Source organism: Barbus barbus (assembly GCF_936440315.1).
Source record: "Barbus barbus genome assembly, chromosome: 4".
In the NCBI taxonomy this organism is placed as follows: domain Eukaryota; kingdom Metazoa; phylum Chordata; class Actinopteri; order Cypriniformes; family Cyprinidae; genus Barbus; species Barbus barbus.
In genome coordinates this window covers 32,889,020-32,904,309 of record NC_136732.1, presented here as the reverse complement: position 1 = coordinate 32,904,309, position 15,290 = coordinate 32,889,020, and the positions used below count along the sequence as shown (strand labels likewise).

General features: G+C 37.2%; 1 protein-coding gene across 1 annotated transcript; it reads right to left on the bottom strand.

Annotated features, from left to right (window-relative positions):
• Positions 1-306: 306 nt before the first annotated feature.
• pold1 (polymerase (DNA directed), delta 1, catalytic subunit) lies at positions 307-13,865 on the bottom strand. The gene is made up of 27 exons (XM_079415228.1): positions 13,738-13,865; positions 12,533-12,731; positions 12,190-12,303; positions 11,962-12,102; positions 11,743-11,868; positions 11,057-11,225; positions 10,841-10,955; positions 10,616-10,745; positions 9,787-9,953; positions 9,563-9,667; positions 9,258-9,398; positions 9,072-9,182; positions 8,765-8,956; positions 8,586-8,674; positions 6,091-6,207; positions 5,881-5,994; positions 4,126-4,273; positions 3,938-4,033; positions 3,728-3,865; positions 3,472-3,647; positions 3,122-3,274; positions 2,112-2,214; positions 1,901-2,033; positions 977-1,090; positions 834-886; positions 655-752; positions 307-537 (listed from the first exon to the last, which is right to left on the bottom strand). Exons 2-27 carry the CDS (start codon positions 12,717-12,719, stop codon positions 450-452), a joined length of 3,318 nt encoding a protein of 1,105 aa, XP_079271354.1. The 5' UTR covers positions 12,720-12,731; positions 13,738-13,865; the 3' UTR covers positions 307-449.
• Between the last annotated feature and the right edge of the window lie 1,425 nt (positions 13,866-15,290).

Here is a 15,290-nt window from a genome sequence, read left to right as displayed (position 1 = left end):
TGTAAGGAATTGACTACAGGCCATTGAATTATTAGAAAAAAATCCACACCCGCGGCGTAATGGCATCATCTCAGGTGTGCATTATTTTTCTAATAAAATTCAATGGCCTGTCGTCAGTTATTCCTTACATATTGACAACAGAATTGTTTATGACTTGAAATAAATTAGTTTCTCATGACTATGGGAACAGCTATACCCTTATCTCACACTTAAAATCTGTGATGAATAAAATTTATATAAAAAAAAACAATATAAAATATTTAAGTATAATGTTAAATCAAGCCAAGAGAAGACAACCATTCTATAAAAAAATGCACTTTCTTTATTTATTAAGCCACTAGAAAAGGATGATTCTTTACAAAATGAAGTGAGACAGACTGTCCTTCACTGAGGTAAGATGAGGAATGAATGTTGAGAAAGCTGAAGGCAAAAGAAAAGATCCTCGTCCGTCACCAACCAAAACGGGAGATGAGCTTCTCCTGATCGTCTAAATCTTTCTGCACTTTCTTCCTCATGTAAAAGATGGGACAGTCTCGACTGAAAAAGAAAGAAAACAAAAAACTGTTTTATTCACTGGTATATTCACTATCACCAACAAAGAAATGATACTATAGAGAATATTTGATATATTGTCCAGGCCTAGTGTGTAAATACCTGGTACACAGCACATCTTCATGCAGTGAACCTTGACAGCGCTGACACTGAGTCCACAGACGAGAGAATTTCTCCTCCAGAGTCGACAGATGAGCGATCTAAAGGACACACATGAACAATCTTCAGCCCCATGAGGACAAGTTTGCCATGATTGATACATATATAAACACAAAACACACCTCTTTCTGATAAAGCTCAGACTGTTTTTTTTTGCAGAAGTCACATACAGCCACTGTAGAGAAGAAAATGGTAAGTACGTCAGTTTTGTGATTTGTGGTATTACTGAGACCTAAACACACGCACACACACGCCTAATACATACCATCACTTTTGAGCACAGCTCGGCAGCCAATGCAAGTGCTTCGTTTCTGAGCAAAAGCCATGAGACCACCAACTCTAGACGTCAAGACCGTCTTACAACGTGTGTGATCGCCCTCTGAAACAGCACAGAAAAAGCAGACGTATTAGAATCTTTTCGGAAAGAAATCCTTTTTTACTATAGTTTGCAGTTTAAAATGAATTTGATGAGATAAAAAGTTTACAACAAAACAATATAACCGTCTTTCTATTATGAAGTTCATTCTGGCTGCATTTAAAAAAAAAAAAAAAAATTGACAAATAGTGCAGTTTCACAAATAAATACTCTTGTTTTAATGAATAATTCATAAAGGCTCATAAAAGTCTTGAATCAGACTGAAAAATCCTTCACTGAACAAAATCACTGAATTGGCCAGAGCGGGAACTGAATTAACGTCTGGCTCACTTAAAGTAAGGTCACACATTTACTGAATTTTTCGCAGCCCTTTCAATAGGATTCCATGTGATTGGGAGTTTTATATGGAGGCCAGATTCTGCAGCGGGTCACAGAGAGCTGCTTTGTTTGAAAGTGACTTCTGTGTGAGCTGTGCTTCATTCATTGCTACACTATTGGCAATGAACAATGGACCTTTTTTTGCACACAAAATTTCACCTTTCATGAAACTGCAAGTCATTACTTTGAGTGATGTCTAACTTGAAATGAAGCAAGAACTGCTCTGCGTACTTAAGATTTGTGGAATTTAAATCATCGTTATAACTGGCAAACGTCAACAGAGAGAAGTCTATTGTTTCACAAAACATCTTTATCCAAAGTAAGTTCCAAAATAAAACATGAAATAATCATTCATTAGAAGATCTATAACATGCATTTATAATACATATCATTTTCATTTCACGCCAACTTCAAAGCTTAATAGATGATACTCACTCAGCAACACACTCTCAGCTTTGGTCTCGCCCAGTATGGGTTCAAAGATGCGCAGTAAAGGTTTGGACAGCTGCTGCTCCAGGTAGTACTGTGTGTCTATAGGGATGTTGTTCTCCAGCACATAGATGGGGTCCTGAGAGATATAACTCAACCTAAACAACTACAGTACAGGATATCCGCCACATAAAAACAGGCAACACACCACACTGACCTCTGATTTCATATATGCTGCCACTCCCTTTGTTGCTTTGATGATGACGTACGGGACTCGATCTCCGAGGTTTGGAGCACTACCGGCATCACGCTTCCGCATCCTAAAACCCACGTTTTTCATCAAAAAATGTATTGAAACAAGCAGCTGCAATCATTTCGGAAAATTCGCATTTTAGAATAGAACTCCATGTTATTAAGGTTTGCAACATTCCTTAAAAAAAAAAAAAAAAAAAAAACACCAATGTCTATGATAACATCCTAAACTGTAAAATTACCAGAAAAACTTTTAAAAAGCTTTAAACAAAGTTTAAATAATACACATTTCAACAAAAATAAACCAGTGTCGAACCACTGTTAATTTAGAATCACTAATATAGTTTTTGTTAATATTTAGAATTTTATATTTTCTGTTTCTCACTTTAAACGCAAAATTTTTAGTAATTTGAATTCTTGTCATTTTTATTAGTTTTTTATATAATAATTAACTATATTATAAATATATTTCATTTAATTAACACACTATAAACTAAATATAGTTTTTATTTATTAATTTAGTTTGAGTTATTCTAGTATTTCTAGTTAAACTGAAAAATGATAAATATGTTACCTTGGCAGCTGGCTGAAGGAAAAAATAATTTTTAAATAATATTTTAATTTCCATTTTGTTTTATTTGAAGTAACAAAACTGTTTTCTCGTGGTTTTAGTTTTAGCTAACGAACCCTGTACTGAACAAAAACTGCCATCTAAATGAAAATGCAAATTTCCACTCTGACAGTAGGTGGCACTTATTATCCCTGTGCACAAAGCAGCTGTACTTATAAACACCAGGCATCATACAGGGGTATGCCATCTTAACCTTTCTATACACATTTCCCTTCAGGTAGGCTACTCATAAATTAAAAACTCCTCTTATTTGTCTCAATCCCGTGAATGGTACATTTCAGTGCCAGAATGGAGAATTTTGCACTTATGAACTAACAGTCCAGATGATAAAAACAAACACGCACCTCTCTGCTAGCTCGACGTGGGCTTGCTTGCCGGCATACTCCTGTGCGGTACGTGTGAGCTCTTTAGTTATGACCAGCTGACTGATATCAATGCGGTTGCACAGAAGGTCAGAGATCACCTCTTTAGCATGAGCTACTGCTCCATCAGGGTCTCTGAAACACAAAACACATCATTTTATGTGAATTAATGTGCGTGTTGGTATATGCAAGGTATGTAGCAACCACAACATAAACAAAAATGGCTTTTGTTAAGGCTTGTAGTCATACCTTCACTCTTACACATGTTAGTTTGTGCGTCACTGTTGCGTATCTGAGCACATGGGGTTTTCTGAGTGTGGCAATGTTTGTACCTGTCAATGAGGATGTTTTGGAGGCATGTGTTGATAAGATTGGCCACTAGAGGGCAGTTGTCTCGTCTGACGGTCTCAATTCCTTTGCAATCCATCTTATCATGATGTTCAGCATTAGAAGAGAAATACAACCCGGCGTACCGCTTTTTATTGATCAGCAGATATGGGTAATACACCTGAAAAAGTGTGAAAGAGATTATTAAGCTTATTAGGAATAATATTTGCTAGATTCTGTTGTGAAATCTTGGAGTTATACCTTCTCAAACTCTAATTTGATTGGCGGAACGAAGTGGGAGGAAACCCAATCAGCAGCCTCCTTTCCCAGATTCATTGTTTCCTGCACTGTGGCCACACCTAGTTTCACCATCACAGAGTCAGTGTCTCCATAGATGACCTGAAACACATTTGACTTGCATCACTGCATGTTTTTAGTGCAAGGTAAAAACACGTTCATGTGATTAAATACCTTTGCATCTGCCTGGTAACCATTAGAGATGGTGTATCTTGATTCCACAAGCTGTTTGGTCTGTTCAATCATCTGCCTACCAAAGCCAGTGACGCTCTGCAGATAAAAAAGAAAAACACTGCCTCTTAAAGCATCTCTGTTTGAAACCATCTGACAGTATTTGTCCATGTGTGAGTGCCGAAACTGACCTGAGAGATTTCCAGACAGGGCAGTTTGCCCACCTGAGCCCCGGTGAACCCATACACGGAGTTTGCACTGATCTTCAAAGCCAACTGCCTTCCGTCCAGCACCTGCTTTTTAAAGGGGTCTGTCTCTTTCTTCAGCTCTGCCTTCGCCCTACAGGCACATCAAAGGGTCATGAGTCAAAATCTGAATATTATATATTTTCATATTCAAATCCTGGTAAATGAATGATGTGACTTGACGAGTTAATGATGTGATGTTAAAGGGATAGTTCACCCAAAAATGGAAATCATGTCATTAATTACTCACCCTTATATCATTCCAAACCCTTCGTTCATCTTCAGAACACAAATTAAGATATTTTTAATGAAATCTGAAAGCTTTCTGGCTCTGCGTAGATAGCAATGCAACTAATGCGTTCAGGGCCTAGAAAGGTAGTGAGGACATTGACAAAATGGTCCATGTAACAGTGGTTCAACTGTAATGTTAATGTTACACGCATGTGCCTTGTGAATGGCGGCATAGACTGACACAGAACTGAAGAAATCTTTGAATAAAGTCGTTATTATGCAAAAAGCATTCTCGTAGCTTCATAACATTGCAGTTGAACCACTGATGTCACATGGACTATTTTAAAGGGGTCATCGGATGCAAAATTCACTTTTCAAGTTTGAACATAAATGTGTGTTGGAAGTGTGTGTACACATCCATCCTACAATGATAAAAATCCACCCATTGCTTTTTTTAAATCCCTATTTAAAAATTCTCTCTCTCAAATCAGGCCTTTCTGAGGTTCCTGGCAGAATGACGTAGTTCTGCACAGGCCACTCCCACGAGTGTTGATTGACAAGGCCGTCTTACCTTAGACCCGCCCTGAGTGAGCTGAGAGCTGTCCGCCTCCGGAGCCGGGGAAGACAAGATGTCTCCGATTAAGCGATTGAGGTGTTTAGTTGTTGGATGTAATAGTGAACATAGCAGTTATCATAGAGCCACTGAAGATGCAGAGGATTAACGTTACTTTCGTTTTGAAGTGAATGAGCCGATCCCGATCTGGCTCAATGAGTCTATGTTCGCACGAATCATTCATGATCCAGCTTTATCAACAGAAGTGAGTATAAGGGCTTTTTATGAATCTTTGCAAATCGCCTTTCCAAATATGTGCTAGTTAGCCAGTTTCGCGGCTAAAGTAAACAGTACTGCTCGTCACCCCACAGAAGAGAGGGGCGGGGTCAGCAGGGCTCATTAGCATTTAAAGCAACATGGACTAAAAAAAAAAAAAACAGAAAACAGATCTGATTTTGACAGGGTAAAGAAGGTGTTTTTTACACTACCATTGAGAAATTTTAACCAAAGTCTGTTATAGACTTTTCATTAAGACCCTAAAGAATCATATCAATTTGTAGAAAATGAGCATGCGATGACCCCTTTAATGATGTCCTTATTACTTTTCTGGGCCTTGAAAGCGTCAGTTGTGTTGCTGTATAAGGAAGGTCAGAAAGCTCTCGGATTTAATCAAAAATATCTTAATTTGTGTTTCGAAGATAAACGAAGGTCTAACAGGTTTGGAACGACATGAGGATGAGTAATTAATGACAGAATTTACATTTTTGGGTGAACTATCCCTTTAAAATAAGTATATAAATACAGAAGACACAAAAATTTGAGGCAAAATAATACATTATTAAATACACTGAACTATTCATCATCAGCAGTGAATAGTTTATTTAACAATCTCCACTCCTTTTAATTGTTGAACTCACTTTTTCCTGGCACTCAGCAGGTTTTCCAGGATCTCAGGGAGAAGGCCCTTCCTCACCGAGCTCTTCACAAACAGATCACCTGTTGGGGTCTTGATGAAATCTCCTGGAGCCAGACTAAAAATGTGCACATACACACACACAGAAAATAAGTTTGAAGAAAGTATCACTTCAACACTTTACATAACACACACACAGACACATTTCTCTTACCCAAGTTTGTCCACCTGGCTTTTCTGCAGGAGTGTAGTGTAACATAAATTATGAGCCATCATGATGGAGGGATACAGTGAGGAGAAATCCAGAGTCGCTATAGGAACACTGTAATACCTGTAAACACACACACACACACACACAGTTTCCACATTGATGAATCAACTACAAAGCAAATCAACTGCAAAATCTAAATGTTGTTTCAACTTTCCCACCTTATTATTGCATTTTTACATTACATAATACACTAAATATTAGTTAAGGTCATTTTTTTTTATTAGCTATCAGAAAGAAAAGACTGCAAGAATCTGTTGTCAGCCACTTGAAAGTCTTTGGAATTAATGAATAAATAAATAAATCTCTCTTAAGCACTTGTATTTATTGACACCACGGGTGAAAATTTTGGCATTAGAAATATTTTTTTAAATGTTTTTGAAACAAATTTCATATGCTCACCGAGGATAAAACAGTAATATTGTAAAACATTACTACAATTTAAAAGAAACATTTTCTATTTTACTATTTTCTATACCAATATCCTGTCTTAAGTGTCACATGATCCTTCATAAATCATTCTAACATGATGATATGGTGGTACTCAAGAAACATTTATTTTTATTATCAATCTCGGGGCTCGCAAAATCGCTAGCCCGACGTCCCGGGGCTATTGTGTTTTCCAGTCGGGCTACCAAAATGCAGCACCGCCCTGCCCGGCGGGCTATCTTAAAATACAGGGCTCCCACAGGTTCTTAAAAATTCTTCAATTTCTGATTAGGCCAGCAGCCATATCACCCTGTAGCCCAAGACCGGTTGCCCACTGAAGCCAAGCAGGGTTGAGCCTGGTCAGTACCTGGATGGGAGACCTCCTGGCAAAACTAGGTTGCTGCTGGAAGAGGTGTTAGTGAGACCAGCAGGGGGTGCTCACCCTGTGGTTTGTGTGGGTCCTAACGCCCCAGTATAGTGAGGGGGACACTATACTGTCAACAAGCACCGTCCTTCGGATGAGACGTTAAGCCGAGGTCCTGTGGTCATTAAAAATCCCAAAAATCCAAATTTACCCATTGGCCTCTGACCATCATGGCCTCCTAATCATCCCCATACACTGATTGGCTTTATCACTCTGTCTCCTCTCCACCAGTAAGCTGGTGTGTGGTGGGCGTTCTGGCACACTATGGCTGTCATCGCATCATCCAGGTGGATGCTGCACACTAGGGATGGACGAGGAGATACCCCCTTGTATGTAAAGCGCTTTGAGTGCCTAGAAAAGCGCTATATAAATGTAACGAATTATTATTATTAATTTAGTTGTATCAAACTTAAGGCCATAAGAAGTTTTAAATACGTTAAATGGTATAAGAAATGTCTTAATTATCATTTCAAGAGGTCTTACAGTTGGGGACGGAAAGACAAGAATGGTGATACGGCTGGATTAAACTTCAAAAGGCAATGATATCATTGAATAAATATGAGCGTGCACGATGTGATGAGATGTGGATGTCTTTATGTGAATGTATCTGAAGGGAACCGATTGTTCTCAGAAACGTGTCGTTGCCATTTTTATTTCATCTTACCTATAATGCTTGATAAAGCAGCGTTTATGAGTACGGACGGTGCTGCTTTGTGTCCACTCTCTAACGTGGAAGCCGCTCCTAAAGCACCACCTCGTGGCAAGAGAATGAATTTGCATTTCCAATAAGCCTTTCTTGCTGTTTATGGTCAGACCAATGCAAATATCGAACCATGTTTTTAAGCAGTAAACAGATAGAGTTGTAAATGAGAAAGACGTTTATGTGCCTTCTAAAAATCTAAATAATTAGACAGTAATATTTATTCGTTTTAATTTAATCAAATAATTTATATGCTTCATTTATCCCTTTTCATAAAAATTACTTAAGGCTGAAATGCTGTTCTATAAGATTTTTGTTTTTGTGAAAGCCTGTATCTGAACTGTATATCATGTCATTTTATGGCTTAATACTGTATGTTATCATAGACATTGTCCAAGCCCTTAAAATGGGTCATAAATTGCCTTAAATTTATTTTTTTTAACTCTGCAGATACCCTGTAAAAATGTTTGTTGATATTTGTGTATTGAAAATATTTTTGATTGACATATAGACTTCTATATGATTTTCTGTATTTAAAAAAAGGGTTTATTTTTTTATTTGGGCTAGTTAAATAAATTTTCGGGCTACCAAAATTAGAAAGAGTACTGCCCGAAGGGTTACCAGGGATTTAGAAATTTTGCGAGCCCTGAATATTGAAAACAGTTGTGCTGCTTAATATTTTTATGGAAAGTTCAACACACAAACGCTTCATAACTTTATGTGTGTCTTTTTATGTCTGTCACGTTTTATCAGACACCTAACTTTTAAACGATTGTGCATTTATGTGAATTTAGATGACCAATTTTTATTTTAGTCCTCAAGATATGCGATTTACATGCCCTCTGATTTGAGAATGAAAATATGATCACACAGGAAGTGGGTACAAACCCTTTCTCTGGTTCTATGACAGTGGCTCCAGTGTAGTCCTCCCCACCCTCTGTCCTCACCACTGGCATCACCAGATCCTGCTTCATAGCCTATAATTAAGCATAATGCATAATACATTTAAGCATAATGTTTGCTAGGTTTGTTATATTAACATGTGTTACAAAGAGACTTGCGCAGACCTGTCTCAGGAGTTGTGAAACCACTTTAATCTGCTGTCCACGAGAGAGCAGATAGGTCAAGGGCACCCCAGTAACTCTGGCCATTTCCATGTAATTAATGACGCACATTAACTTCTGCAGCAAGCGCAGGGGCAAATACGCATCCTTCAGACAGTACACAGCCAAACGCCTGCGGGTCTGCTCATTCCCATTCTAATAATAAAAAGGCAAGATAAATGAAAGATTTTTTTTTTAGATTTACTGCTTTAGATGGAGTTGAAGGATCTGATTGGCTATAAGAATAGGACAGAGATCTGATTGGCTGTACCTGTAGGTCTGTGATGATAGAATGCTGCACATCCTCCTTCTGCTCCTGCAGAAAATGGAAACTGACGGCGTTTAGGGTGTAAGAGCGCAGTTTATAATCCCTCAGCAACACCTACAACACAGAAAAACAGCATGTGCAGTCATGAATCAATATGATGCCACAATTTGAGAGTTTAAGTGTACGTACCTGTAGTAGGTCAAACTGCACACGTCCCTCCATATTGGTCGTTTTATTCTCTCTGCGGCCCATCTGCTTGCTCTGGAAGCTAGAGTCTTTCAGGACCGATTTAATGCCCCGCACACGGCCTAGATACGGGAACAAACTCGCCTACGGAGAGAAAAGTGGCTCACAATACCATTCACCTGCCTGAATTATAATATAAAGCCTTCTGCCATGTGCCACCACTAATCCCACTGGGTTTGTGTTCACTTTCCATCACAAAACATAACAAAAGATAAAAATAAGTAAATCTTGGTGTAAAACCAAGTTACCTTCAAGGTCGCAGCTCTGTTGAGGAGGTACGGAAGATCAAAGTTCTGGATATTGTAGCCAGTGATGATGTCAGGATCCACTGTTCTTACAAACTCAGCCCAACTCTGAGATAATCACACATATACATTAATTATTATCGCACCGTGTACATTTACATTCAAAAGAAAATTCACACGTAAGCATTTCAGTGTATGTATAGTTGCGAGAATCTGTGAATATGTACCTGCAGTAGCAGTTTCTCTTGAGTAAAGCAGAGAATCTGGGAGCCCACTATACTGGCACAGCTCTGTAAGGTGAAGACCGTCCGGATAAACGGCTCTTTCTCTCCCTGACGCTGCACCATAGAGGCGATCTGAATCACAGGGTCGATCTCTGGCTCCGGAAACACACCTGTAACACACACAAACAGTTCAGTTATTTACACAGCAGGCTATAATACAAAAGAACAAGCACACAAGTGGCACACTGTGGCTACTACTAACTACTTGGAAAGTTAATTTGGTAATTCAAAAAGTGATAAAACCCAATTTGGTAGAAATATAGTTGGGTGGAAAGTATAACGTTAGTTTTATAACTATACAACTAATACTTATACTAAAGTATACGCATTAGTTGTATAGCATTTTCAATAGGATAAAATGAGTTTTTAGATTTGTAGATTTAGATATTTGATTCAGGGGAAAAAAAATAAGTAATTTTAACATTTTTAAATTTTTAACAATAAAAATGTCTGTCAAATGTTTTGGTAATTAAATATTACAAATATATTTGATTGTTAAAAAACATATTACCTAAATCAATGAAAATGTGAACTTGTGGATTGCTAAAGATTGATAATACTGATACCAAAAATTCCAAAAGGAAATACTGAGGTCCATCACAATCCGTGTGTCAGATTCACAACTTCATACACAACTTTCTACCACATGGTTTTAAAGAAAAAATAAATAAAAAGGCTACCACTGAAACCAATGCATCAAACACAGAATAAGCTAAACTAAAAGACCCTAAACAAAGAGAGAAAATGAAACAAAACAAAACCGCAGACAGACCTTTTCTTCCAGCACACTCAATATCAAAGCTCAGGACTCTGAGAGGAGCGATCCTCTGCCACTCTCCTTCAGCTGGATGACTGACCAAGTGATTCCACGCCACATCCACCTCATACTGACACAGCGACACCTGAGAGGGAAACACAGTAAAGACACACCAGATGAGTGCTGCCATACCCACTTCCATCGCTCTAATGCCTTAATTGATTGCTTTTATATTTGTACCTTTCCTGGATATTTTGAGTCTGTCTGCCCTTCACTCCTCTCTTCCCTCAGCCTGTACTTTCCTTTAGGAAGCTCAATCCAGCAGCAACCGACCACATCACTGTCCACCATGAACCTGCCATCACGCGCACATACAGCAAATCTCACATGCTTTATCTGGTCGAGCAAACAATGTCCACCACACATCACCAGTTTCAGAAACTTTTAAACACGCACCTGATCTCAAAGTCAATGTTGGCTTCATAGGCCTGGTAGCTCTGGGTGGCGAAGTTGGCAAATTTAAAGCCTTGCTCAAGAAGACGCTTCGCCGGGGCAATCAGACGTGGCATTGCCATGGTGATGCGCAGGAAGTCAAGAGGTTTGTTTCCATGGTAGTGATACATACCTTAGCACAAATAGAGGAAAGTCAGTCAGCTGTAAGACATCACAAAAACTTGCAATATTGTTAAAAAGCTGGGGTCATTTAAGATTGTTAGTTTGAAAGAAAGAAACTTAATAAATTAATTACTATTAAATAAAGAAATCTACTGCAAGGATGCATTAAATTGATCGAAAGTGACATTAAAGCATTTCTAATGTTACAAAAGATTTCAAATAAATGCTGTTGTCTTGAACTTTTTATTTATTAAAGAATCCTGGAAAAAAGGATCACGTTTCTACAAAAAAAACTTTTTTCAACATTGCTAATTAGAATTGTTTCTTGAGCATCACATCGTTATATTGATTTCTGAAGCATCATGTGACAATGAAGACTGGTGTAATGTATTGAAATAGAAAACAGTTATTTTAAATTATAATAATATCACAAAATATTATAACTTTGACTGTAATAAGAAAATCTCACCAACCCCAAACTTTTAAAAGATAGTGTATACACACAAATTTACACTAAGACGACTTACTTTCCTTCTTGGTGATGTCCACTGCCAGCACAGTGATGCCTATATTGTCTTTATTGGACCGCATATCCTTCAATACAGCAGAGTTCAGCTCTCTCTTAAACTCAGACAAGTGTGCATTTGTAAAACCTAAGAAAGACATAGACATACCATTGAAATCATGAAAGATGTGTTTAATACATCTCAGTGACACTGAGCAGATTCCCGTAATTGGCAGCTCACCGTTGGGGGCGGAAACATAGAAATACGGGGCGAATCCATGAATATGGCAGCACACGCTATTTCCATTGTCCGTCACACCAAACATGCGCACTATGGGCACTTTGCCCTGCACCTGCCCGGGCATTCCCGCCACCGCAGATCCTAAACACCGGACAACAACACACTGAGGGAAAGACCTAGATTATGGATTTTTATGTGTGCATTTGTGACAGCGCATGTGCGTCTCACCCAAGTAGTAATCCAGGTCTATCTGCTGGAATATTAGTGTGTCTGAGTTTGGCTGTAGAGGAGGCGCGTGAGGTCGTTTCCAACGTGGATTAAGATCAGTAGAGAATAAGTCACCTGAGCAAAAGAGGGTAGATCATGTATGTTTTTTTTTTTTTTTTTTAAGTATGTATAGGTTAGAATGTTGTTCTTTTTTTATGGGATTGGCTTAATTTTTCTTCTTTGTTTTGTTCTGTAACTGTATTCATGGGTTAATATTTTGTTTTGGATATTTTGCAGACAAACCTTTTTTGTGTATAATAATAAATACAATTCAATTAATTACAAAGAAACAGACTAAACATACCCACTGGAATGACATCATGACCTGCTTGCCCCTCCTCTGACTCCGCCTCCATTTCCATTTCATCAAATAGAGCGAGTTCCTCTTCAAACTGGGAGGGGCTATCCTCCCATTCTGTGTTTATTTTCCCCTTCTTGGCCTGTGAAGCCCCGCCCATTGCAGGGCCTCCATTGCGTCTTTTAAACTCCATTCTAAAGCAGCCCTGCAAAAATAATGTCAGCTTTCTATGAGCAGATCATACTCTTACAAACACTCACTTCTATCTTGCCAGCTGAATGTGTGTTGAACACAGTATGGGTAACAACGTATTTATAAAGGAATACAATAAAGTGAAGATATAGCACACGTCACATGATTAAACGTCTCAAAAATAAAGAATAACATAAAAAAAACCTTAACATATAAATGTGTATGTGTATATATGTATGTATGTATGGTTGTACATATATATATATATATATATATATATATATATATCGGTTTTTTTGTGTGTTTGGCTTAGTGTTATGTTAGAATCATTATTATACTCATACCTTTTGTTCTTTAATATTTAGAATTATTTTTAGCTTTATTTTAGTTTTTCATTTAAATGTTAAGTTTTGAAATTTTGTTGTATGCATTTGTCATTTTTATTTAACTTATTTTTAAAATGTGTATAGGTAGTATTTATAAAGTTTTAGTTTTGGATCTGTTTTTAGTTGTTTTACTACAATTGACTGCTTCTGTTGTCCTCATTTGTAAGTCGCTTTGGATAATAAATATAAATAATAATTAATAATAATATTGTTTTTGATGATCTGGGTATCTTTAGTTTAGGTCAAAATCATTATTGAATTGTGCATAATCAGCAATATTTCGTTTTACCAGCAATATACACAACGTACAGGTTATTAACTTTTGCACACAAGTAACGTTATAATTTCGCTTATAATTAATCTCGATGGATAATTGAGCAATCAAAACAAGCATTTATTCAGCAACAGAACGATCGCATAAACAAGATTTATGCTCAATGTTTAACTTCACATTGCGCATTATTAAATGCTACACTAGGCGAACTGGACAAACAAGAAACTTAGCAAAACATGTTAGCAACATGCAAAACAACAAAGAGAGGCAGCAAACTCATGCTACATCGCAAAATGAGCTGCGTCAGGCAATGTAATATAGGTGAACTCTAGCGACTGAACAAATGCATAATCTTTCACCTTTTATTCCAGCTGGATCGCTATTACTCCACATATGTACTTCACAAATCTCCCGCCACTTCACAGTAGTGTCAGTTTCCACCGGACCTGAGCAACATCCGTTTTCCCGGTAAAATTGCGTGTGTTCCACGAAGGACTGCAATTGGTCGAAATGTAGGAAGTGAATCGCTTGAATATGGACGACGATTACTGCCATGTTGAGAAGGTCGTGTTTGAGAAGAGCGATGAAAAAAGTGTTTTAATAAATAAACAGATCGAATGTGAGTCAGAATTATGGGCCACAAAATAGACTTTAAAAAATGTAATGCAGCCAAATAGCTCTTTGTACATATGGCATAATAATTCATTCAAATATTTACTTTACATCTTTATCATACCATGCAAGTCCTTTAACAAAGTACTTTATTTAGCATGATTATTTTACATACAATATTGGCAAAGCATACGTATATACATTAATAGCTGTCATAGGGAGGAAAAAAATTAAATAATCTATCAGTCATGTTAATAAAAAATAACAACAACATAAAACAATGATAATACCTATATATATATATATATATATATATATATATACATATATACATATATATATATATACATATATACATATATATATATATATATATATATATATATATATATATATATATATATATATATATATATATATATATACATATATATATAGTGGTGTGAAAAATTGTTGGCCCCCTTCCTGATTTTTTATTTTATTGCATGTTTGTCACGCTTTAATGTTTCAGATCAAACAAATTTAAATATTAATCAAAGACAACACAAGTAAACACAACATGCAGTTTTTGAATTAAGGGTTTTTTTTATGAAGGTAAAACAAAATCCAAACCCACATGGCCCTGTGTGAAAAAGTGCTTTCCCCCTAAACCTAATAACTGGTTGGGCCACCCTTAGCAGCAACAACTGCAATCAAGTGTTTGCGATAACTTACAATGAGTCTGTTACAGCGCTGTGGAGGAATTTTGGTCCACTCATCTTGGCAGAATTGTTGTAATTCAGCCACATTGGAGGGTTTTCGAGCATGAACCGCCTTTTTAAGGTCATGCCACAGCATCTCAATAGGATTCAGGTCAGGACTTTGACTAGGTCACTCCAAAGTCTTCATTTTATTTTTCTTCAGCCATTCAGAGGTGGATTTGCTGGTGTGTTTTGGATCATTGTCCTGCTGCAGAACCCAAGTTCACTTCAGCTTGAGGTCACGAACAGATGGCCGGACATTGTCCTTCAGGATATTTTGGTAGACAGCTGAATTCATGGTTCCATTTATCACAGCAAGTCTTCCAGGTCCTGAAGCAGCATGTGGGTTTGGATTTTGTTTTCCCTTCATAAAAAAAACTTTCATTTAAAAACTGCATGTTGTGTTTACTTGTGTTATCTTTGATTAATATTTAAATTTGTTTGATGATCTAAAACATTAAAGTGTGACAAACATTAAAAAAAATAAAAAATCAGGAAGGGGGCAACACTTTTTCACAGCACTGTATATTAACAGTTACTTTTGTGTCGACAACAACTCC

Excerpts from the sequence above, each read along its gene's own strand:
- pold1 (XM_079415228.1), bottom strand. The coding sequence starts at position 12,719 with ATGGAGTTTAAAAGACGCAATGGAGGCCCTGCAATGGGCGGGGCTTCA. Across the intron at positions 9,954-10,615 it reads TGAGTGTGCTGGAAGAAAAG|GTGTGTTTCCGGAGCCAGAG; the intron begins GTCTGTCTGCGG and ends TGTGTGTTACAG. Across the intron at positions 3,648-3,727 it reads TCAAATTAGAGTTTGAGAAG|GTGTATTACCCATATCTGCT; the intron begins GTATAACTCCAA and ends ACACTTTTTCAG.